Source organism: Pongo pygmaeus, chromosome 6 (assembly GCF_028885625.2).
Source record: "Pongo pygmaeus isolate AG05252 chromosome 6, NHGRI_mPonPyg2-v2.0_pri, whole genome shotgun sequence".
Classification (NCBI taxonomy): Eukaryota; Metazoa; Chordata; class Mammalia; order Primates; family Hominidae; genus Pongo; species Pongo pygmaeus.
This window is the reverse complement of record NC_072379.2, coordinates 38,262,265-38,289,044: the sequence shown is the minus strand read 5'-3', so window position 1 is coordinate 38,289,044 and position 26,780 is coordinate 38,262,265. Positions and strand designations below refer to the sequence as shown.

Genomic DNA, 26,780 nt, shown 5'->3' with positions numbered 1-26,780 from the left:
AGGTATGATTCTCATCTCATGGAATTACCTCTCTTATTCTACTACTGGGATACAGCAACATAACTCCTCAGAAGTATTGCTTTATTTCTTTGAGAAAGATGAAGAAGTATTTTAATTCTCTGAAATATTTAAATCTTTGAGATTTCTCACTGTGCTATATCGATCTTTTATCTCTAGTTTCAAAGTCTCCCTTTCTTGAGGGCTTAGAGTACCTGCAGTGATTGAAACACAGTCTGAGATCTCGAAAGAACTCAGTCACTTGAGTAAAAATCCTAAAGCACAGTTTGTACTGTAGAAAATGTTTATTAAAATTTTTTTAGCAGTTTCCTCCTGCTTACTGAATGAGCTACATATTCATTAATTTATGAATTTATTCAATGACTTTTATGTAATTTTTGTCAGTCTCTAGACTGAATAAGTAAAGAAAATAAGTAAATCAGTAAAGAAAATAGGTGAATCAGTAAAGAAAATAGGTAAAAATCCCTGCTTTTGTGAGACTTCCAGTCCAGGGAAGCAGAGGTGCCACAAATACAATTAAGAAGACAATTGCATTGAAAGATAGGAAGCAGGAAGTGCCGTGGAGCTGGGAAATAGGATGAGCAGGGTCAGGGACACTAGGAGGGGAAGATGGAATTGTTAATGTGGATGGGGTAGACCCTATCACGAAGGTACCATTTTAACAAAGACTTGACAGGATGCAGAAGCATAAGGGGAAGTGTGTTCTAGGGCAGAGGAACCCCCCATGCAAAGGCCCTGTGGTAGGAGTGGCCTAGGGTATGTGTGAAGAGTCACCAGAGCAGAGTGCACAAGAGCGAGAAGGTGGGAGATGAAGTCAAAGAGCTGATCATAGATTGTATGGTTGCAGGTGATTGGAGTGGTATTAAAAGGCTGCTAGAGAGTTTCGAGCAGGAGTGATGTCATCATCTGACTTATACTGTAAAAGTCTTGCTCACGCTGTTGGGTGGAAAAGAGCTTGTAGGGGTATGTGTGGGACAGATAAATCATTTAGAAGGCTGTTGTAATAACCCAGGTGAGAGATGATGGTGGCTTGGTCCAGTGTGGTAGCAGAGAAGCTGGTAAAAAGTGGTCAGATTCTTGGTTGCATTCAGGAAGTAGAGGCAACAGAATTGCCAAAAGATTTGATGAAGGTGTGATAGAGAGACATCAAGGAATATTCCCCTATTTTGGCCCAAGTAACTGGATTGCTGGAATTATCTGTAACTATGATAGAAAAACTGTGGGTAGAGGTTTGGAGGATAAGGATAGAAACTCAGCTTTGGACATGTCTAGTAGGCAGATTTGTTCAGGAGGCTGGGACAATATACGGATCTATTAATTTAGGAGTCTCCCCCATTTTGATGGCATTTAGAACTCTAAGATATTACCATGGGAAGGAGTATAGATAGAAAAATAGAGAGGGCCGAGACCAAGTGTGGGGCCCCTCCCATGAAGAGGTAAATGAGAAGAGGAGATTGAGAAAGTATCATTGAGGCAGGAGGAAAACCTACAGAGTGTGGAATCCTGGAGGCCAAGCTGAGCAAAAGACTCCAGGAAGGGGAGTGATCAAGTGTGTCATATGTGGCTCATGGGTGAAATAAGGTAAAGACAGATAATCGACCACTGGATTGACACCATCCAGGGCTTCATAGAGAGCAGCTTCCCTGATGTGGTGAGAATGACGGCCAAATTAGAGTGGACAGAATGGAGACTTGGTGGGGTAGGATTGGAGAGTGAACTCAGACAGCTCTCAATGGGAAGAAATGGGCAGTGACTTCTTCTTTGGGAAGAAGTCTTTTTTTTTTTTTTTTTTTTTTTTTAAATATAAGATGCTACCTGGGGAATAGTCCAGTAAGATGGGAAAATTGGTAGTGTATAAGCAGGGGGGGCAGCTGTGTCCTGAATTAGTCAAGGGGAAGAGACCTCAACAAGTGGAGAGACCTACTATAGGTGGGAACATGGCAATTCACCTGTGGTAACAAAACGTGTTTAACTCTATTTAACTAAAAATTTTCCACTCTTCTTGCACACAGATCTCTCTCTCTCCTCCTTTTATTTTTCATGTAGTATCTACCGGCAGCTCATGGAACTAATGTCCTGAAAGGCATGCATTGGAAAATGTTGCTGGAGACTGTAGAGATGGATAGGCAGCAGCAGTTTTTGAAATTTCATGTTCCTATCATGATTCATAGGCAGTTATCATTGAATAATTTCATGATTGGAACTATAGTGTGTACTTCATGAATATAAAGGAATTCAAATGTTAATGTATTGCTTCAAAGAATAAGCCAACTTAATAAACAGGTTTTCAGAAAACAAAAACCACAACAATATTCTGGAATTTTTTTATATGCACAAAGAATATTTATTTGAAAGGGCACCTGTTATTTCCTCTATTGCTTTTTGGCCGCTTCAATTCCCACCACCCTGGGGTGGGTTCAAGAGAAGGAGAAATGGAGCATGCTGGGTCAGGCTGAGTGATGGCTCCCACGAGGCGTTGCATCTGGACTTTGATGTGTCTTGGGCGAAGTGGAGAGTGAAGGGTTGACAGCCACTCATGCTTGAAATGTTGAATTCCTGCTTAAAAAAAAAATCAGCTTGATCCACAACAGACCAGTGAGAGGACCTCTCATTCTATTTATTTTGATTGTTTCTCTTCCTTGGGCTCTACTTCAGGTAACTTTATTAAACACTTCTCTCTTCCGTTTAGTCAATAGTCATTGGTTTCAGCAGAAATTCCCATTCCTGATGACCCTTAGTGCTCAGAGCTGCTGGAAGCCCCCTCCGTTGCCTGCAGTCTCTGTCCTGTCCCACAAACGCGGGTAATTTGTTGGTGATACCAACTGTAGTGGGAAGGAGAAGAAAAATCCTCATTAAATTTTGCAATTCTTCACTTTCTCAAGCCCCACACAGCTCTTATAAACTTATCTCCTTGCTGGGCAGAGGAGGATGGTTTCTCATTAAAACCTCAGCAAATCGTTTCTCCAATTTGTCTATGTTCTTTCCCTCAACAGCAGCAAAGTAATCTCTTAAAATTATATCACATAAAAAAAATCATCTCATTTATCCTCTAAAAACCTTAAAAGTACAGCAGAAGAAATTGAGACTCTGATAGGGTAAGTTATTTCCCCCAAGATCTCACAGCATCTTAATACCCCTCACTCCCCAAATAAACTATTAATTGCCACCTGCTGCTTTTAAGCACTTTGTGCAGGAGCCTTGGTCACTTGGCTGCCATTTCACTCCATTGTATTTGAAAGTCTGGTATGTTTTCAGCCAGGTGTGGTGGCTCACGCCTGTAATTCCAGCACTTTGGGAGGCCAAGGCAGGCAGATCACGAGGTCAGGAATTCGAGACCAGCCTGGCCAACATGGTGAAACCCGGTTTCTACTAAAAATACAAAAATTAGCTGGGCATGGTGGCACGCATCTGTAATCCCAGCTACTCGGGAGGCTGAGGCAGGAGAATTGCTTGAACCCAGGAGGCAAACGTTGTAGTGAGCTGAGATTGCACCATTGCACTCCAGCCTGGGTGACAAGAGCAAACTCCGTCTCAAAAAAAAAAAAAAAAAAGAAAAAGAAAAGAAAAGAATGCCTGCCTGGCATGTTTTCTTATATCCTAGCCAGAGCTCGGATTTGAGCAGTAGTTCTTAACCTTGGTTGGTGGGAGTTTGGAAGTGTGTGGGGTGTTTTGATGGTAACAATGGGGACCAGTGTATGTTTAGTGCCTAAGGGCCAGAGGTGACAATTGTTGTGTAATAAATGACACTGTGGTGTGCAATGAAGAATAGTCCTAGCCAAATTCCAAAACACCCTCATTTAGATCCACTGTTTGCTTTGCCTCTGATAAATTATTTCAAGGGCCTTCATCATTCACTCATATAGTCATTCCTCTATTCATCTATGTAGAAACATTTTGTTTTCATATTCACTGTATGACACACATTCTATGCTGGGATGGATGCAGAGATGAGCACTATGCAGTTCTTGAGGTCAAGAAACTCACTGCTTAATGCAGTAGTTAGTGTACATTCATAACTAATAAGGGGTGAAACGGGAGATACAGATCCTTTAAAAGTGGCAGCGCTGGGTTGCTCACAATTGGTTTCATGCCTTCCTCTACCTAGTAAAATACAGGAGAATTTCTTGGTAGAATTTGTGTGACCTGGGAGTCTGAATTAAGGTCTCAAAGTCTCCTTCTTTAGACATATTGGATCTTGACATAAGTTTATCTGATCTCTTTCGAGCTTCCTGGATCCCTTTAGAGCCTCAGACTTGGCATGATGACAGAACTGGGATGAAAAAACTGCATTTGGGTGCCAGCTTTGACACTTGTTGGTTCGCAGGATCTTGGGCCAGTTTTGCGCCAGCTTTGGGTGTCAGTCTCCTCACCTCGTACGGGGTATTAACTGCTGCCTGCCCAGTGCATTGGCTTGTAGTGCGCAGTGAAGTATCCTGCTTGAGGAGACCTTGAGACTTGTGAGGGGCAATGCCAGGCACTGTGAATGGGTGGGATGCTCTGAGTGGCAGCCCACTCCATTCTTGGGCAGCTTCAAATCTGAGAAAGCTCTTCCACCTACTGATGCAGAAGGTCAATACAGGTCTGATGTTCTTGGATGGTGTTAGATTCAGAGAGGTGAGGATGCACGCGAGCATCTTCCCTTTTCCCTGGCTTTCCCAAGGGAGTTACAAAAACTGGGAACAATAAAATGAATGAGAGCCAATGTTCCCCTTTGTTTGTGGTTAGGAAGGTGCACTTACTTTCATGCATGGCTCTGGCAATGGCTGAGTCAGGAACACTAGAGTCTTAAATGCCCCTTGCTTCACCTTCTCTGACCTCCACTCGCCTCCAATTCACAAATCACGTCAGACTTCAGCTGGCTGTGTTGTGCAGAAGGTAGCGGAAGACACAGCTAGCAAGTGACAGGGGCAACATGAGTCTGTGCCTCTGGTTTCCTGAAAAGGAAAGGGAGGATAAAGGGAGAAAGAGAAAGTGGAGGCCAAATGCACTGGTTCTTCTCTTCAGCAGTTGCCCCCAGCTATGTCTTGTCTCCCCATGGTTGATGTGGACTGGTCCTGGGCAGTAGTGGTGATGGAGGCCGGTGGAGACGGGCAGGAGGAGGAAAGGGCAGAGGCCGGGCTGACGTGAGAGGTGGTGGCTGGAAATTTGCCACCTCCCTACACTTGCCTCCAAGTCCTACATCTTGAGAAAACAAAATAAAACAAAACAAAAGAAAAAACAAACAAACAACAGCAACAACAAAAACCAGCTGATTTCTCAGGGTGGTTCTTTCTATAGTAAGACTTTGGTCCAACACGCCCATGACTTTTCTGTCATTGCACTCACTGATAGTGTTGACAGAGGCAAGTAACAGATCAAATACCAGGAGCAAGGCTTACTAAAATGGAAACCAAAAAGTCCACCTGCAGAAAAAGCAATGGTGACAATTAGTGTTTATGAAGATCAGAGTATCCCTTTAGAAAGGCTTAAAGAAGTAAGAGAGTTTAATTTCTTTTTTTTTTGACATTTTATTTTATTTTATTTTTTATTATACTTTAAGTTCTAGGGTACATGTGCACAATGTGCAGGTTTGTTACATATGTATACATGTGCCATGTTGGTGTGCTGCACCCATTAACTCATCATTTACCTTAGGTATATCTCCTAATGCTATCTCTCCCCCCTCCCCCACCCCATGACAGGCCCTGGTGTGTGATGTTCCCCACTCTGTGTCCAAGTGTTCTCATTGTTCAATTCCCATCTATGAGTGAGAACATGCAGTGTTTGGTTTCCTGTCCGTGCGATAGTTTGCTCAGAATGATGGTTTACAGCTTCATCCATGTCCCTACAAAGGACGTGGGAGAGTTTAATTTCCTAATGGTACAATTTATAGATAGTTCTTTGATTTGAGTTCCAGAGAAGGGGAAACATACAGAGAATATTCTAGATTCTTAGTTTGATTCGTGCTCTCCTGATAAGAGGAAAATCCTATTTCTGAGGTTACTGAGACATCCCTGACCTTTGTGTGTATGTTTTTTATTTTTAGTTCTATAAACCAGTGATATTCAAGAGTGAAGAAAATAGAGAAAATAATTCACACTTAATATCCTGTTCCAAAACGACACTTACTTGTTTATTTGTTTTGTTTTGGGATGAGTCCCTCATTCTTTGTCCTTGTGATGCATGTTTTACAAACTAGAAATCGCAAAGTCTTGCCAAGAGTTAGCCTGAAAGTTTTTGTGCTACATACTCATTTGGGAACTATTTACGGAGCACTTACTACATGTCATGCACTGTAATCGCATGACGTACGTAGTAGGGGAAGATGTAGTCCTGCCTTGAGGAAGCTTGGAGAGCAGGGATTGTTATGACCATATTAAGATGAGACAACCAGCCTGGACAGCATAGCAAGACCCCATCTCTACAGAAAATAAACAAAATTAGCTGGGCATTGTGGTGTGTTCTGTAGTCCCAGCTAATTGGGAGGCTGAGAGGGGAGAATTGCTTGAGCCCATGAGGCTGAGGCTACAGTGAGCCCAGATCATGCCACTGTACTCCAGCCTGGGCAACAGAGTGAGACCCTGTTTGGAAAAAAAAAAAGACAAGAAAACTACGAATGACTTAAATCTGCTCTGCTGTGACCCTGCTCTAGTGGAGACTGCAAGGGACGAGAATGACAGCACCTCTTTAAAACTTGGTACTCAGTGCAGTTGTTGTTGGTGATACATAATACGTAATGCTTCAACTTTAATATGAACCATTTCCAATTATTAAGATCCAATTATTAAGAGCCATTTCCAATTATTAAGAGAGAAGTTAAAGTCAAAAAATGAAATAATTTTCTCCTCTCCCTTTCTCCCTACTCATCCTCCTTCATTCCTCTCTTGGTGTGGTTACTCCTCTTTTAACATGCTGTCTTTTTCCTTATTTTAAAAATTCATGATGTGCAAGTTATTTCATTCTTTTCTTATTTGACTTCTATTTTCTCAAAGAACCATATTTGGACTTCATCAATTCTCTCTTTTGTCTCATCTAACTTATTTCTGCTTTTATTTTTATTACTTCCTTACTTTTCTGTATCTTCATATATTCTTTTATAATTTGAGCCTAAAGTTTAATTCATTATTTTTAGTTTTTTTTTCTTAAATGTTTGTAGTTAAATATAATATGTAGGTACCTAAGGTAATGACTTTTCTTTCAACTCCTACCTTATGTCCCATAGATCTCATATGTAGCTAACAATTTATTGTTTTCTAGATGCGTGCAGTACAGGTTTCTATTTTCTCTTTGACCCAAGAGCTGTTTAAACAAAGCTTCTTTTAATTTCCAGGTGAAAATGCTCAAGAATTTTAAACATATGAAAAACTATGCTTACACAGCTTACTTGTAATAAGAAACATACAAATTAAATCTACTTTGTAATAGTATGTTTTTACATATCAGAGGGACAAAATACAAAAATTGCATTATATACTAAATTGCCAAATTCTGTTGCTAAATCTTAATTTCTGAATTGCAGTCAAAATATGATTCTTATTACTTCTGTTCTGATATCAAATAATGTATAACCCACTTTTGTGAATGATTTGTAGACCCTTGAAAAGAATTTCTAATTCCCTATTTTAGGGCAGAGAATTTGATCTGCGTTATTTTTGTTATTTAGGATTTTTCTATCCTTAATTTATGTCCTCTTGATCTGTCTTAGGCCGGGATAGGTAAATTATAGTCCCTTATTACTTGGTTTTCCTTCTCTCTTTTTCCTGTGGAGTTTGGCTTTTGAATATTTGTGCTTTGTTATTGTGTGCGTTACTATGAATAATTGTGTCTTTTAATGCTTTGTGGACATAACTCTACCTTGTTTGATATTGAAATGGTGAACTCTGCTTTTTTTCTCTTTTCTTCACTCTCTCTTCCTCTTCTTCTTCTTCTTTTTTTTTTTTTTGCCTTTTGGTGTTTCTATTGGCTTGATATGCCTTTGCCCATCCTTTCATTTAAATTTTTTCTGAAGCATTTTGTTTCAGGTGTGTCTCGTAGGCATTATATAGCTTCTTATATATGTGGCATTAATTCTTTGATAGTATAAAATGCAATTATAAATATATATATAGTCTTGCCTCTATCTTGTGTTTCTTATGCTTATGATTTTTCTTTTAAGCTAATATTTAATAATTTAATTATTATTATTAAATTATTTTATTATTATTGTAGTGGTTACCTTATAATTATAACATTATATAAGTAATATAAACCCTTGTTTTTTTATCACAAGCAATAAAAACTTAAAATATGTTCTCTTATTTCATCATATATTTTCTCTTGTCCATCATGCAATTTTAGCTGGTATTGTTAATCTTACTTAATGTTGCCTTTTGTACTGTTAAAGACACTTATACTAATATTCTACATTTGCCAATATTTTAAAAAATAGTATTTGAGTTTGGCGTGCACCAACTTTTCCTTCATCTGTGACTCATTCCCTATTATCCTTCTGTTTGTTTTTCATATCATTTCTATATTTCAGGGAATAGTAGCATTTCCAATCTGTCTTGTAACCTTAATTCCTATTTTTGTTTTAGTCTTGCTTTTACGGGAAACTGTACTCATTGCTTACCATTAGCCCTTTCACTGTAATTTACCAGTCATCATTTGGCAGGATGAAGTTTGCCAACTAGTAATTTCCTTAAGAAGCTCTCATAAGATAATATAACCTGAATTCCTACATACGTAAAACTCTTTGTAGCATTTATATTTGAAGGACATCTTGGCTGAATATAAAACCCTTGGTTCATTCCTTCCTTAAGTATCCTGTAAAAATTGTCTTTGGTCTTAAATGTTATTATGGAGAAATCTGAGGCCACGTTGATATTTTCTCCCTTTTATATAACTTGGTAATTTTGACAAGCTGCCAGTAGCTTGAAAACTCAATAAATTTTATAAGAGTATGTTTCATTGTTGAACATTCTAGGACAATTTTCTATGATGACAAGTCAAGTCCTTTGGATGTGTAGATTTTAATTTTTTTTTAATGGAGACTCGATGTATTCTAGCTTTGCAAATTTAGAAATACTTAGTTTTTCTTTTTCAGGGAGTTTAATTGCCTGCATTTCTTTTCCCTGTGTTTCTAATCAATAGATTTTTACATTTTAAAAAACTCTATCCCTGTTTCCTTTAGTTGCATTTCTAGCACCTATTTTCTACATCCCTTTCTGTATTTTGTGCAGTATCAATTTGGCCTGTGTTTCTTCCAATTTTATTCTCCTTTGTCTGATGGCTAGTTTTTTTCATATGTTTTTTCTAAGTTCTTCTAAGTCCCATTTTATATCTTTATGCTACTTTACCATCTCATTAACTCAATTCTAATGATTGTGCTGTGTGGTGTTTCTTATAGAGGGGCTTGCCTTGTTTAAATTGTTTAAATATATTTAAATTGATGACAAATAGTGTGTTCACTATTATCATCTGTTCAATGAGACCAACTTTTTGGCATGGGTTTTTCACTTGTTAATAATTATGCAACTCTGAGCCTCTTTTCATTTCTTGCACAAATGTTGTGCTAAATTTTTGTTACCATGGTTGTTACTCATCTGGAATGAATTGGATATTCCTGCCCAGGTATCTGCAAGAGGTCCTGTTGGTGGTGAGGACCAGGTGCCATTAATGACCACACAGCTCAAAAGCTTACTTTTCCATTGCCACAAAGATAGAGTGCTTCCTGAAAACATATGGATTTCTCACATAGCCTCCGTCTTCTGTTTCCCTGGAAATAGGGTCTAGGAGAAGGCTTCTCACACTACTCAACGTAATTTTTTTTTGCTTTTTTATTGATACACAATAGTTGTTCATATTCATGAGTTACTTGTGATAATTGGATACATGCATACAATGTGTAATAATCAAATCAGGGTAATTGAGATAGCCATCACTTCAACAATCATCTCTTTGTGTTAGGAATATTCCAAAGCCTGTCTTCTAGCTATTTTGAAATATACAAGTTATTGTTAACTACAGTTCCCTTAGTGTGCTGTTGCACACTAGAACTTATCCCTTCCCTCCATTTGTACACACTAAACAACCTCTAATTATCTTCCCCTCCCCTTTACCCTTCCCAGCATCTGGGTAACTCACTACTCTACTTTGTACCTCAATGAGTTCATTTTATTTTTAGCTCCCACGTATGAGTTAGAACATATATTTGTCTTTCTATGTCTAGCTTATTTCACTTAATATAATGTCCTCCAGTTCCATCCATGTTGCTTCAAATGACAGGATTTTTTCTTTGTAATTGCTAAATAATATTCCATTTTGTATATATGCCACATTTCTTTATCTTTTCATCCATTGATGAACACTTAGGTTGATTCCATATCTTAGCTATTGTGAATAAGTCTGCAATAAACATGGGAGTGCACATATCTCTTCGATATACTGATTTTCTTTATTTTAGATATACACTCTGCATTGGAATTGCTGGGTCATATTGTAGTTATATTTTTTAGTTATTGGAGGAAACTCCATACTGTTCTCCACAGTGTCTCTACTAATTTATGTTCCCACCTAACAGAGTGTGGGTTTTCCCTTTTCTCCACATCCCTGCCAGCGTCTGTTATTTTCTCTCTTTTTGATAGTAGCTATTTTAACTGGGGTAAGATGATATCTCATTGTGGGTTTGATTTGCATTTTTTTGATGATTCATGATGTTCAGCATATATTTGTATAACTGTTGGCCATTCGTAGGTCGTTTATTTTTGAGAAATATTGAGTCAGATCTTTTGCCTATGTTTTAATTGGATTATGTGGGTTTCTTGCTGTTGTATTTGTTTGAGTTTCTTGTATATTCAGGCTATTAGTCCCTTGTCAGATGGATACTTTGCAAATATTTTCTCCCATTCTGTAGGTTGTCTTTACACTTTGCTGATTGTTTCCTTTGTTTGCAGAAGCTTTTTAGCCTGATGTAACGTCATTTATCTATTTTTGCTTTTGTTGTCTATGCTTTTGAGGTCTTACACAAAAAGTCTTTGTCCAGAATCAGTGTCCTGAAGCAGTTCTCTGATATTTTCTTCTTGTAGTTTTATTGTTTTGAGCTTTACATTTAAGTCTTTAATCTACTTAGAGTTGATGTTTGCATATGGCAAGAGATAAGGCTCTAGTTTCATTCTTCTGCATATGGTTATTCAGTTTTTCCAGCATCATTTATTGAAGAGATAGTCCTTTTCCCAATATATGAACTTGGAGCCTTTGTTGAAAATGTGTTGGCTACAAATGTGTGGGTTTATATTTGTGTTCTTTATTCTGTTTCATTGGTTTATGTGTCTGTTTTTAACCGAAGAAGTGAAAGATCTCTACAAAGAAAACTATGAAATGTTGATGTGATGTGAGAAGTTAAAGAGGACATAAAAAATGAAAAGATATCCTATGCTTATTGATTAAAAAAATTGTTAAAATATCTACACTATCCAAAACAATCTGCAGATCTAATACAATCCTTATTAAAATACCAGTGACATTCCTCACAGAAATAGAAAAAAATCCTAAAACTTACATGGAACCACAAAAGACCCAGAATAACCAAAGCTATCTTGAGAAAAAAAAATGAAGCTGGAGGTATCACACTACTTGTCTTCAAAATGTAATATAAAACCACAGTAATCAAAGCTTTAGTCTCCATTTTACTTATTTCTGCTCTAATATAAAGTCTTTCATCAAAGAAAAGCCCAGGACCTGATGGCTTCACTGTGACCCGTGTTCTGCTTGCTCCAACCTCTGGTCCTTGCCCTTTTTTTTTCCTTTGCCTGGAACAGTCTTCCTTTAGATACCTGTGTGACTCATTTCCTTACTTCATGCACTTTCTGCTCGAGTATTTTTTTTCCGCTGTCAGCTCAGCTAATCACCCTGTCTGAAATAGCATTCCTCTCACTTTTGGTTAAGCTAGTTCTTTTTTACTCAATAGCATTTATCACTACCTGATATTATGCATCTCTGTTTTAGTCCTTTCTGTGCTGCTATCACAGAATATCCGAGACTGGGTAGTCTGTGAAGAAGAGAAGTTTATTTGGCTCATAATGCTGGCAGGAAGTCCAAGATCAGGCAGCCTTTCTGGTCGGCTTCTGCTGAGGGTGTCATGCCACTTCAACTCATGGCGGAAAGTGTAAGGGGAAGAGAGTGTGCACTCCATACATGAGAGGCAACCCTGCTTCATAACAGCCAGCTCTCTCAAGAACTAATCCAGTACCCTGGAAACTCAACTTGTCTCATGAGAACTGCATTAATCCATTCATGAGTGTGGAGACCCCATAACCCAAACACCTCTTAAAGGCTGCATCACCTCTCAATACCATTACATGGGCAATTAAATGTCAGCATGAGTTTTGGCAGAGACAGAACATAGCAATCCCTGTGTTTATTGGATGATTTTATGTCCCTTCCCACCTTGCCGACACACTGGAATGAAAGATCCTTAATGGCAGGACCTTTTTCTGTTTGGCTCATTCATGTATCACCAGCCCAGTAACATGGCTTGTACCTTCGGTTGGTTTCAAATGTTGAAGAAATAATTATTATGTGGATTTAGAGCTCAGAGAGTATGTGGTGAGAAGACAGAGGGTCTAGCTTGAGGTAAGAATGCCTACATTTAAAGGCAGGTAAAGGAGGAGTTGCCAAGATGTGGGTGCAAAGCTGGGAGTTGTTCTGGAAGCTAAGAGAAAAGAGAGGAGGAGGGAATGACCAATGCCATCCAACATGTCTGAGAACTCAAGAAGGAAAATGACTGGATAATTCTCATTGGATTTTGAGGCATGACTGTCATTGATGCCCTAGATAAGAGTCATTTCAGTGTACATTAGAAGTGGAGCCCAGTTATAGTGGGTTGAAATATGAGTGTTAGGAAAATAGAAAGGAAGACTTTCATTTGCCGATTTTCACATATTTTATAGATGATAATCTGTGATCAATTAATATCAATAATTGAAGATAGATAATGGTCCCAATTAAGTGGGAGAAATGGCAGGCATGGATTAATGACCTGCTTTGCTCCAACCTGCTCTGCCTATGGCAGGTGTCAGAGAGTATTGTGGTTGGGCTATGGCTCTCTGAGAGATCTTGAACCAGTTGTGTCTCCTTCATGGGTTCCTTCATGAATTTGCACACCTACAAAATCAGCACACCAATCATGGCCCTCCTACCTACATCACAGGCATGTAGAAAAGACCAAAGGAGATATCGCTCCTGAAAGTGCTTTCTAACTTGGAAGAAAAATGTAAAAAATTAGTAGAGTCATTTTGCTTGCCTACGGATGCTGACTGAATTATCCCCTTACAGATTCCTGAACAACGTTGGTTTCTTTTTTCCACTGATAATGATGCTGACGTGGATGGTGTCTGTGGCCAGCATGGTCAGAAAGTTGGTGTATGAGCAGGAGATACAGATAGAAGAGGTAAATATCCTTAAAGCTTGCCTGGGAGGCAAAGATAGGGAGGCTGGGGACTTTGGAAATGGATCTTGTCCCATAGCTAACCTGAGCCTCTCTGTTTTGCTTCCCTCTCCTCTGCTGGGGTTCTGGTGTACAAAATAGCTGAGTCCCTGTTCCAGGAAGAAGATTTTGTGTTGAAGTCTGAAGCAATGCCAGATATTTTCCATTGACATGAAAAAAAGCTAAAGAATAGCCATATGAGATTGCAAGAACAAAGCCAATGTTCCTCATTCAGCAACTTTTTTAAAGCCCAGAAAAACATAGCAGCAGACTTCCCATCTTAATTTATGCTTAGATTTTTTTATGTAGAGGCCCTGCTGTTTTTGTTGTAATACTGTTATAAAACTTGAAACTATCATAACTGAAATTTTTTTATTTCCATAGGTTTTTTGGGGAACAGGTGGTGTTTGGTTACATGAATAAGTTCTTCAGTAGCGATTTCTGAGATTTTGGTGCACCCATCACCCGAGCAGTGTACCCTGTACCCGGTGTATAGTCTTTTATCAGTCACCGTCCCCAACCCTTTACCCTGAGTCCCCAAAGTCTAATGAATCATTCTTATGCCTTTGTGTCTCATAGCTTAGCTCCCACATGTGAGTGAGAACATATGATATTTGGTTTTGCATTCCTGAGTTACTTCACTTAGAATAATAGTCTCTAATTCCATCCAGGTTGCTCTGAATGCTATTATTTCATTCCTTTTCATGGCTGAGTAGTATTCCATGGTATATGTGTGTGTGTATATATATATACACACATTTATATATATATACACACATATACATACACACACACACACACACACACACACGCACACACATTTTCTTTATTCACTCATTGATTGATGGGCATCTGGGTTGGTTCCATATTTTTGTAATTGCGAATTGTGCTGCTATAAACATATGTGTGCAACTATCTTTTTCATGTAATGACTTCAGGAGTGGGGTTGCTGGTTCAAATGGTAGATCTACTTTTAGTTCTTTAAGGAATCTCCACACTGTTTTCCATAGTGGTTGTACTAATTTACATTCCCACCAACAGGGTAACAGTGTTCCTTTTTCACTGCATCCATGCCAACATCGATTATTTTTTGATTTTTTTGATTATGGCCATTCTTGGAGGAGTAGAGTGGTATTACATTTTGGTTTTGATTTGCATTTCCCTGATAATTAGTGATGATGAGTATTTTTCCATATGTTTGTTGACCATTTGTCTATCTTCTTCTGAGAATTGTCTATTCATGTCCTTAGCCCACTTTTTGATGAGATTGTTTTTTTCTTACAGTTCTTTGTAGATTCTGCATATTAGTCCTTTGCTGGATATATAGATTGTGAAGATTTTCTCCTGCTCTGTGGGTTGTCTATTTACTCTGCGGATTATTTCTTTTGCTGTGCAGAAGCCATTTAGTTTAATTAAGTCCCAATATATTTATCTTTGTTTTCGTTGCATTTGCTTTTGGGTTCTTGGTCAAGAAGTATTTGCCTAAGCCAATGTATAGAATGGTTTTTCTGATGTTATTTTTCTAGACTCATTACAGTCTCAGGGCTTAGATTTAAGTCTTTTATCTACCTTGAGTTGATTTTTGTATAAGGTGAGAGATGATCCAGTTTCATTCTTCAACATGTGGGTTGCCAGTTATCCCAACATCATTTGTTGAATAAGGTGTCCTTTCCCCACTTTATGTTTTTGTTTGCTTTGTTGAAGATCAGTTGGCTGTAAATATTTGGGTTTATTTCTGGGTTCTTTATTCTGTTCAATTGGTCTATGTGCCTGTTTTTATACCAGTACCATGCTATTTTGGTGACTATGTCCTTATAGTATAGTTTGAAGTTGGTTAATGTGATGCCTCCAGATTTGTTCTTTTTGCTTAGTCTTGCTTTGATTGTGTGGGTTATTTTTTGGTTTCATATGAATTTTAGGATTTTTTTTTTAGTTCTGTGAAGAGTAATGGTGGTATTTTGATGGGAATTGCATTGAATTGCAGATTGCTTTTGGCAGTATGGTCATTTTCACAATATTGATTCTACCCATCCGTGAGCATGGCGTGTGTTTCCTTTGTTTGTGTCATCTGTGATTTCTTTGAACAGTGTTTTGTAGTTTCCCTTGTAGAGGTGGTTCACCTCCTTGTTTAGATATATTCCTAAGTATTTTATTTTATTTTTTGTAGCTATTGTGAAAGGGGTTGTGTTCTTGATTTGATTCTCAGTTTGGTCACTGTTGGTGTATAGCAGAGCTACTGATTTGTGTACATGAATTTTGTATCCTGAAACTTTGCTGAATTTATTTGTCAGTTCTAGTAGCTTTTTGGATGAGTCTTTAGGGTTTTCTAGGTATATAATATTATCATCAACAAACAGCAACAGTTTGACTTCCTCTTTACTGATTTGGATGCCCTTCATTTCTTTATCTTGTTTGATTGCTCTGACTAGGACTTCCAGGAGTACGTTGAATAGTAGTGGTGAAAGTGGGCATCCTTATCTTGTTCCAGTTCTCAGAGGAAATGCTTTCAACTTTTCCCTGTTCAGTATAATGTTGGCTGTGGGTTTGTCATATATGGCTCAGACCACAGTGAAATAAAGTTGGAAATCAACTACAAAAAGAACCCTCAAAACCATGCAAATACATGGAAATTAAATAACATGCTCCTGAATTGTTGTTGGGTCAAGAATGAAATCAAGATGGAAACTAACTGAACTGAATGATAATAGTGACACAACCTATCAAGACCTTTGGGATATGGCAAAAGTGATGCTAAGAAGAAAGTTCACAACATTAAATGTGTACATCAAAAAGTTTGAAAGAGCACAAATAGACAACCTAGGGTCACACGTCATGGAACTGGAGAAACAAGAACAATAGAAACCCAAACCTAGCAGAAGAAAAGAAATAACAAAGATGAGAGAATAACTAAATGAAATTGAAACCAAAAAATACATTTAAGTCTTTACTCCACCTTGAGTTAAGTTTTGTATAAGGTTTAAGGAAGGAGTCCAGTTTCAATTTTCTGCAAATGGCTAGCCAGTTTTCCTGGTACCATTTATTAAATAGGGAACCCTTTCCCCATTGCTTATTTTTGTCAAGTTTGTCGAAGATCAGATGGTTATAGATGTGTGGTCTTATTTCTGAGATCTCTGTTCTGTTCCATTGGTTTATGTGTCTGTTTTTGTTCCAGTACCATGCTGTTTTGGTTACTGTAGCTTTGTAGTATTGTTTGAAGTCAGGTAGCATGATGCCTCTAGCTTTGTTTTTTTCTCTTAGGATTGTCTTGACTATACAGGCTCTTTTTTTTTTTGGTTCCATATGAATTTTAAAGTAGGTTTATCTAATTCTGTGAAGAGTGCCAATGGTAGTTCAATGGGAATAGCATTGAATCTATAAATTACTTAGAGCAATGTGGCCATTTTCATGATATTGATTCTTCCTATCCATGACCATGGAATGTTTTTCTATTTGTTTGTGTCCTCTCTTATTTCCTTGAGCAGTGGTTTGTAGTTCTCCTTGCAGAGGTCCTTCATCCTTCACTTACCTTGTTAGCTGTATTCCTAGACATTTTATTCTCTTTGTGGCAATTGTGAATGCGAGTTCAGTCATGATTTGGCTCTCTGCTTGTTTCCTGTTGGTGTATAGGAATGCTTGTGATTTTTGCACATTGATTTTGTATCCTGAGACTTGGCTGAAGTTGCTTATTAGCTTAAGGAACTTTTGGGCTGAGACGATGGGGTTTTCTAGATATAGGATCATGTCATCTGCAAACACAGACAGTTTGACTTCCTCTCTTCCTATTTGAATACCCTTTATTTCTTTCTCTTGCCTATTTGGCCTGGCCAGAACTTCCAATACAATGTTGAATAGGAGTGGCGAAAGAGGGCATCCTTGTCCTGTGCCAGTTTTTAAGGGGAATGCTTCCAGCTTTTGTCCATTCAGTATGATATTGGCGATGGGTTTGTCATGAATGGTTCTTTTTTTAAAATTTAATTTAATTTTAAGTTCCAGGATACAAGTGCTCGTGAAAATCAAATACCAAGCTCGAGGAGGCAATGTCCTTCCCAGGGCCCTTCACAGGGCTGAATTTGCGAGCAAGCAGATTTACCTTTCCACTGGTCCACCTTCTTTCTCCTACCATCTGATTTGTTCTTCCTCAAGTAAGCATGCTGTGGTAACCTTGGGTTTTTTCTCTTTTTGGTAGTATATGCGGATGATGGGAGTGCATCCAATGATCCATTTCCTGGCCTGGTTCCTGGAGAACATGGTTGTGTTGACCATAAGCAGTGCTACTCTGGCCATCATTCTGAAAACAAGTGGCATCTTTGCGCACAGCAATACCTTTATTATTTTCCTCTTTCTCTTGGATTTTGGGATGTCAGTCGTCATGCTGAGCTACCTCTTGAGTGCATTTTTCAGCCAAGCTAATACAGCGGCCCTTTGTACCAGCCTGGTGTACATAATCAGCTTTCTGCCCTACATAGTTCTATTGGTTCTACATAACCAATTAAGTTTTGTTTTTCAGACATTTCTGGTAAGTAAGTTGTTTTGTAAAAAAAAAAAAACAAAATTGCAATCTATCTAACAAAACAAAACCCACCACCCTCCCTTTTTCAATTTGTCATGTTCATATCTACATGGGCTTTCTGATATCTGCTTTTAAAAATCTTACCCACAAATGCAAACCATTGAAACTGCAGCATTTTTGCTGGACAGCAGCCCATTAAGAATGTACAGTTTTTACGTAACAGAGACTTTCTGCAGACTCTGGAAAATAAGCAGCATTCTTAAGGAAGCATATAACTTTATTTTCTCTTTCTTTCATGCACGGAAAAAAACTAGATTTCTAAAGCTATTTTAGAAGTAAAAAATAAGAATTTTTTTCTTGAAGCATTATGAATTACATCACATTAAGTGGAAAAATCTCTCTGTTAGCAAAGTCAGAGTCACACATCCATTTAAAATGTACCTCCTAAAAACGTACGATAACACTTTCAGGTCTGTAACATCAAATACGTAGAACATAAAAAACATACTCATTCTTTTATGACAGTTGCTGGCAAGCGCAGTGCCTGACACATAGTAGGAACTCAATCAAAGCAAGGGTGAACCATCACTATTAAAATGATCTCTTTCAGAGAGCCAGTGGCATCACTATAAACGCTTGCACTGTGCTCAAGACTTTATTCTCTCCAGCAAGTCAAGTGACTTCCTAAAATTGCAGTCTGTTGAGAGATAAGACAGAGTCATTAACAGAGACTTTGGGGAGGTGTCAAGGAGACCTAGATTACAGGGCTGCTCAGGAGTATTTAAAGGCCCTTAAAAGTCCTTTAGTCCAGCACAGGATTCATGACGGCCCCAGTGCTTCACTCACTTATTGGGAGCAAAACACCTCTGCTCATTTGGGGCCTAGAGTAAAATATTTCTATGAAAGCCAAGTGATTTGTCTTCAACTTCAGTAAATGATTCAAAGCTCTCTGGTTTCTACTAGCCATATGCACACAACAAAGATATACATACGGAATGAAAAAGTGGTTATATTCCATCAGTGTTTTATCTATTGATATGTGTTCACCGGTTTTGATTAGCTTATGTTACATTTGTAAAAACCCATAACCAATAACTTCATGTTAGTGTTAATTAGATGTTTTCAGAATAATTAACACAAGTGGGACCATTGGGGGTCCTTCCCCATATACTCCTTATACACAGAAAAAGAGTCATCCATGATCTGACCTAATTTTCAGATGGTGTTATTTTTAATTTTACTTCAGTTATTACATTTGTGGGTTCTATGCATATAAAATTTGATTTTCTGTTTACATATTCAAATGCTTTTTAGCAAGTAAAAAACATCTAACTCTGGTACACTGTATTTTTTAATGTAAGTTTTTTTTTCAATGGGGTTTCGTTCTAACATAAGACCTCTCCACTGAAATAAAATAACATTTTTCTTCAATACACCTTCTTTCTAGTGTAGAATAGTGTATGTATTCCATCAGTCAGCCTGCAGTGTGCTCCAGGGCATTCACTTAATAATAAAAAATAGTAAATTGCTCTATTCCAGTTTCACTGTTTTGTGTTACACATTTCTGTGTATGATACATTGGATTTATGACACTTCAAGCATCTCAGTAAAGAGAAATAATTCCTTTTAACATTAAAAACTAGCTTGTTATCATGCTTTTCAGAGTGGGCTGACATTCCACTAAGATTTTCAGATTAAAATATTTAAATGACTGCCTGAAGCAATGGTTGGGCACCATAAGAATGAAAAGTTGTCATAGCTTCACTCCCTGAATTAAGTGTTGTGGATTTTCTGTGGTCCCAATCAAACACTAACGTGCAGTTTTTCTCCATCAATCTGTGGGCAGTGCCTTCTCTCCACAACCGCCTTTGGACAAGGGGTGTTTTTTATTACATTCCTGGAAGGACAAGAGACAGGTAAGAGCATGCATGTGTAAAAGGTGACTCCCAGTGAATCACATTTTTGGAAATTAATAGTTATATTGCAAGTGATCCAGTAGGAAGTCTTCATTATCAAGTAGAGCATTCAGAATGAGATTTGGATATTTGGTTTTGCTGTTGTGTACACCTCCCACTATCTGGTAGCACCAGTTTTGAGAACAATCACGAATAATCATGGCATCCCTTGCTTTAGACACTATCCAGGTCAACCACCCAGCCAATGCTTGGGTCTTCCTTATACCACCCCTGACGTCTGGTCCAGTGAGTGACCTTCTGAACCTTCCAAGAGTAGGGTATGCAAATGTGTCCATCTGTTAGATCAGGGGTCCCCAACCCCTGGGCCATGGAGCAGTCCATGGCCTGTTGGGAACTGAGCCTTACAGCAGAAGGTGAGCAGCAGGCAAGGGAGAGAAGCTTCGGCTGTATTTACAGCCACTCTCCATTGCTCACGTTATCGCCTGAGCTTCACTTCCTGTCAGGTCAGTGGGAGCATTAGATTCTCACAGGAGCCCGAACGTTATGTGAACTGTGCATGCAAAAGATCTAGGCTGCATGTTCCTTATGAGAATTTAATGCCTGATGATCTGTCACTGTCTCACATCACCCCCAGATGGGACTGTCTAGTTGCAGGAAAACAAGCTCAGGGCTCCCACTGATTCTACATTATGGTGAGTTGTATAATTATTTTATTATATATTACAATGTAATAATAATAGGAAAAAATGCACAATAAATGTAATGCACTTGAATCATCCTGGAACCATCCTCTATCCCCCGGTCTGTGGAAAAATTGTCTTCCACGAAACTGGTCCCTGGTACCAAAAAGGTTAGTGACCACCGTGTTAGATGATTGTTGACCTGGGATCTGTTTTCCTGGATCCTCTACCCATGTTTTCTGGTTCCTCCTTTCTAATTATCCCTTTCACATGACCACCATCTACATATTTGTTGGCTCTCATCTTTATTCCTAGATTTACTAGATTGTTCCTGAAGATCAAGATCCAGAAATAGGTCTAATCAGCATAAAATAGAGTGCAATTATCTCACACCAATGCAGCCTAAAATGATTTTCTAAACATCTACTGGCAGCATTTTTTGCTTATATTGGGAATTTGACAACTAAAATTCTAAACCAGAAGAGACATATGTTTCATAGATATTTGTATGTTTTTTTGGGGGGGGTGTTTTTGTAAACAGAGGTAAAACCATGCTATAAGTAAAATTTGACTCTAGCTATTGTTGTATTAGCCAGTTAATTTGTACTGGTCTTTGAGTTCTTAGAGTTTTTCAATAAGACGTATTAAAATGTTCTTTTACAGATGAGTAATCTTGAATGATTTCTTCTAACTGATTTTTAGAATAAATTGAATCAAGATGATGGAAACAAAAAACGGAAACTGTTAGACCATTTGAATATTTTAGTCTAAATTCCAAGTACACAATGATTAAAATGTATATTTTATTGAACTGTAGCCTGATACCACAGGGAAATTTAGAAAGGGGAATATTTTTCTTAAGTTGTATGTTAATCCAGAAATAAATCACAAACCTATTGTAAAAAAATAATAATTATTTCCCACCCTAGTTCTTATATATCCTGTTTATATATTTTCCAAGAGCACAAAGAGTTACACAGTTTAGAATTTGGGTTCTCAAGGAGACTTTAAAAAAATTTTTTGAATGCTTATTTTCCTTAAATATAAAGTCCTTTCTACTCAGGTAAATAAAACCAGATATGAGTAAGGTGACCTTTAAAACTTTTTAAAGTATTAGATATTAAAATGTTTAACAATCACCCCACCTGATATCATTGAAATAGGTGTAAGATTGAACAAGTTAACATTTCAAGAAGAGTTATGGCCAGTGATATTGACCTTCTTTTTGTTTTAGTTCTATTCAACTTTACTTGAGCTTCCAGAAGTAATGAACTCATCATGACAAAATCTACCATAAAAGAGCTTGTGCAGTTCTAACTCTGACCTTTTTCTTCCTGCTAGGGATTCAGTGGAATAATATGTACCAGGATCTGGAACAAGGGGGCATGACATTTGGCTGGATTTGCTGGATGATTCTTTTTGATTCAAGCCTTTATTTTTTGTGTGGATGGTACTTGAGCAACTTGATTCCTGGTAAGAATTTTGCACTTTATAAGACAATGGAATAAATTTTTAAAAACAGTTTGAATTAACATGCATAAATGTTAGAATAATCACTTATTCTTTAAGGAAGATCCAGAAAGGGAAGTCTTAGGATATATATTTAAAAGGAGCTGTACATTTTTGAGAAAAAATGTGATGCTTTTGTTTCCCGAGTGAAAGGTAAAAGGCCATGTAAGGGAATAGCCAGGATGAAATTAGCATGAAAACTCACCAGGCCCACCAAGCAGCTCCCAAAAAGTGGGCTTCAGTCTACACAGAAAATATCCTGGTTTCTCAGAGAGTGTTTGGGGAGGGCAGGCATGAGGGGGTGAGGGGGGGGGGTGCTCAGAGTTCCTTGGACAGAAAGTCACTCCTAGTGGGGGTCTAGGGACCAAGCGCTCAGCCAGTGGCAGGTCGGTGCGTGGCAGGACCTGGGGAGAAACAGGCAGAGCCTAAAGGCAGCTGGACAGGGTGGGCTGGGAATGAGGGGCCACGTCCAACCACAGGGCTTTCACTGTTGTCACGGATATGGGGTTTCCCAAATGTGGTGCCCTTCTTCCTTGGTGTGTCAGGCATGCCCCAGAGGTCTGGAGGACAAGTGTATCAATGGCAGAAAAAAAAAAAAAAAGCCAGTAATGGTAATGGGTTTTCCTAGCTCTTTTGGGAGGAAAAGAGGCACACATACCTTTAGCTTTTTGGTTCAGGCCCAAAAAAGCAGAAATAGCACTTTAAAATTACTTATTTTATTTTTTAGAGATAACACTTTAATGGTGGTGTATTTTCTTGCTGAAATTACTTGCAACTCTGGTTCTATGCTTTTCAAAGCAAATAGTATCTAACTAAATTAAAACTAAAAATTTAAAAAAATGATTCTAATCTTATACAAATGAAAATGGAGGGATAGAAGGAAAACAAACGCAGTTCATTCTGTTTGTGAAAACACATTCCAGACTTGGAGAGCTCATGAATCATTTAGGGATGGGTAAACATAAAAATAATATGGGCCACTGAAAAGAACATTTTACACAAAAGTAGGAATATATGGCCCTCAAGAGGTAGAGAGAGAACATAAATTGGAAATGTGATTTATTTAGGAAAAACTTAGACTGCATTGTCTCGGTACTTTGAATAAAATTTAAGAAAATAAAACTTAAGAAATAAGATTCTAGGAAATAAGAGATAAAACAAATGAGTTGAGAAGGCCAAGGGTTCAAGGAAATTGGATGAGAAGCAATTGACTATTGAGAAGAAGCAAAAATAACATAAGAAAGTAATGTTACAAAATACATTTGTGATGTCCATTTAAAATACAAATACCAGCAAAAAAGTCTACTCTCTGCAATGTTGAGATGAAGATAAAATGTGTCCTGGGACCCAGAATCATCTGATTTCTCCCTCAACCGTCAGCGTCTAAGGCAAGAGGCTCCTGGGGCAATATTTTTCTACATTATGGTAAAGCAAAGGAACATTGTATTCAGCTGAGACTTTCCCTCTGAATCCCACTGTGGAATTCTAAATGGAAAAGTTTTAAAAGAGACGGAGCCTTGAGGTGGATGTCTGGTATGCAGAGGGCTCACTGTGTAGGTCATATTTGAAGGGAAGAAAAGGGAATCGGGAGTACACTCATGGAGGAAGGTAATTGAACTCAGAAAAGCTGAGTGATGGTGAGAATGTCCCCACCAGTGGGACAGTATTGAGTCATTCCTTATCCTGTGGGTCAGGGGATGTTTGGCTAAGCTGGTGGCTTTTAAGAAGAAATTCTTTCTAAAAGTTCAATGAGGTCAACTTGAGGCTCAGAGGAAATTAAAAAAAATTGTTTTCCTCAGGGGACCAGGAGATTCAAATGCTAGATTTGGTAATCTTTTGGAAGTACCTTGGCTATCTGAACCATGCCACGTTTGGAACTCACGTATATTCGACTGGAGAAACCATGATCTCCTGTTCCTTCTTTCATCTCCTCCTGTCCTTCCATTCCTTCAGACTCGTAATTCCCTGCCCTCCCATTAGGTGAAGGTTAAACAAACAATCCACCATCTTCATACACTCACACTGCAATCCGGCAGTCTCACAATATGGCTCATGATTAACATCTACCCAATATGTTAAACTTGAGCTATTTCAGAATCAGCTCTTACCCTGCCACATCCAACTGGAGAAAAAGATCTGCTGATTTTACTTCACAAGTCGCCCTTAAGTTCACTCGGATGTACCTTTTCTAGGGAATGTCTGCATGTTTTCATCAGGCCATACAAAGTATTCTGTGACCTCTAATGAGTTATGATTCCCAGCTACATTAGATCCTACACCCTGCAAAGGGAAGCAAATGCAGGACGACCTCAATCCACCTTTGAAAGGCAGACACTCGTTTCAACATTTTGTTTAGTGAATTTAGAGTGGGGGGTTTTATATTTTCTCTTCGTGATTGTGACACTAATTTTAGCTACCTGCTAGTTAGGAAAAAAGATCAGAGTCTATTACAGAATTTAAAAAAATCAAAGCCCGAACATATTTATAACACATATTTAAAAATACAAAGGCATAGAGCTGAATAAATGTCAATAAATATTTTTGAATCTATCGCAAAATTCAGATTCTTGTATTTCAAAAGCTAAAAATAAGAGTTGGCAATTTGCATATTCTTAAATTGCACGAAGTATTTCTTTTCCCCTTTGACAAAGTCTGCCAATAATAACAAAGAATATAATTGCCAGACACTACTGAGGGGCTTTCAGATCCCTAAAGAGGGTTATAATTTCTAGGAGCTCTCAGACCCAATACCTTCTTTTTAAGAGAGATATTTTATATTACCTCCTTTACTCTCTTGAAATGAAACTTATGGATAATGAAAAGTACCTGCATATGAGTCTTAAAATTAATGTAATTTAAAAATTTTAATATAAAAGAGAAATAGAAACTAATTTATAATAAGATAACATGTAAATTCTCAGTGCTCAGGCATGAATGCATTGGAACACAGAATGAGATATTCAGTTACTTACACTTATGTGGAATAAGTCTGGATTTAAAAGAAGGAGAAAGGTCAGAAGCCATTTGGCACTAAAAGGAAAGAAAATGCATAAGTAAAGAGAAATGTAGATACTAGAAGTAAAGCTAATATTAAGTAGTACTAGATCAGACTTATTGGTATGTGATTAAAAAGATGAAAATAACTTCAGTTGAAGTAGGAAAAACATGGGAAGAAATATTATACATGAATGAGGTGAATAAAAGAATGATAGTTTTGTAAATGACCTGGGTCTTACTTAAAAGTAATCAGGAAATTCCCTATGTTAACACATGGGGCAGGTAATGACAAAACATAACAGAAGATCCATTTTCTGTCTTATAATTCTATCTCATTTCAGTTTCTCCATTCAGCCTCCAGTCTTTAAAGACGTTGGAGATCTATTCTTTAGTAGTGACAGGAAATAGAGGACTGATTGGACAAAGGAATAATATTAATAATATAAGAGGGTTTTATAGAGAAGCCAAGGGGTGAATATCTGGGAACAGCATCAAAATAAGATTGAAAACTAATAGGGAGCCTCATGTTAATCATCTCAATGTGTAATTTTTGCCAAATGGTCTTATTGTGCTATACAGTTTTAAAATATATATATAGAATGACAATGTAACATAGTTACTAACCCTTATTAATACAATTTGGTGCATTTTCTAAATTTCTACTAATTCAAAAATATCTGGTTTTAAGTTTGTTAAAAGCAATCTTCACATCTTTTGTCATGTATTTGTATACAATGGGGCAGAATGAAGATTGATACAGCCATACTGCATTGCAAACTCAGAAGCAGTGAGTGACATCACTATTGATGGCATTGTTTTCCAAAACAACGGACAATTTCTGCTTTAAAAAATAATCTTCCAGTGGTTCACACAGTGGTTGAATTTCTGAAAAATTTAGTGTATACTGAAACCGCACAGAAACTTTGAGTTTATATGTCCTAGGCTCAATAACCATGCAACACTTTGCATTTGCACAGCTGTGTGTGATCAGGCTCAACAGAAGGCAAGTCAAGGACATTTCTTTGTTGCACTTTGTAGGGTATCGACTAACCCAGGCATCTGCACACTAAAGGCGATTGTACCATCCCCACTGTATTAATCATACTTTTTTATTTTCTGTATTTCTGTGGCTTTGACTGGGGTCGAAGGAGTGCAGTTACTGACCCTAGAGGGACTGTTCCTTCCAGGGATAGCCAGTTCCTAGCCATAGTAAAGGACTCACCTGTGGATGTGCCTTTCACAAGCAAACAACCAATCCAGAGCCCACACCCCTACCACCTGCTCTACGAGGTGCTCACACTCAGGGCCACTGTCCACCTGGCCTGATCAGCCCAGGGCAAGGTACCAGCCAAATAGGGACAGACTCTCTCCCCAAGAGCCTGATGAAATTATTCACAGTAGTTAATTAGAAACGTTCTTGCCCTTCCTCACATGTTCCTTCCCTTGAAAACCACAGCAAAGTCTCTTGTTCACATTCCCACAGCACCCCTCCCTACTTCCCCTGTCTCCTGACTGACACTGGTGCTTCCCTGTGTGACCCCGTGTGGTGTGTCATGCCTCCTTCTCTTGGGGTCTGTGAGTAACAAAGTGTAGTTTCAATGACAGTTATCTCCTGATTTGTTGGCATCATCATACTTGAGTAATAATAAAATCCACATTTTAAAACACTGTTCCAAAGTCTCCTGTGGGTAGGAGGGTGTCTCCAG

The 26,780-nt window shown here is 38.1% G+C and overlaps 1 protein-coding gene across 1 annotated transcript in view; it reads left to right on the top strand.

Annotated features, from left to right (window-relative positions):
- Positions 1 to 26,780, top strand: part of ABCA13 (ATP binding cassette subfamily A member 13) — a 492,269-nt gene that overhangs the window by 186,489 nt on the left and 279,000 nt on the right. The window contains exons 32-35 of the mRNA XM_054496702.2: positions 13,312 to 13,426; positions 17,649 to 17,978; positions 19,819 to 19,888; positions 21,910 to 22,041. Coding sequence (XP_054352677.1) covers positions 13,312 to 13,426; positions 17,649 to 17,978; positions 19,819 to 19,888; positions 21,910 to 22,041 — 647 coding nt within the window. The remainder of the gene's footprint in view (positions 1 to 13,311; positions 13,427 to 17,648; positions 17,979 to 19,818; positions 19,889 to 21,909; positions 22,042 to 26,780) is intronic.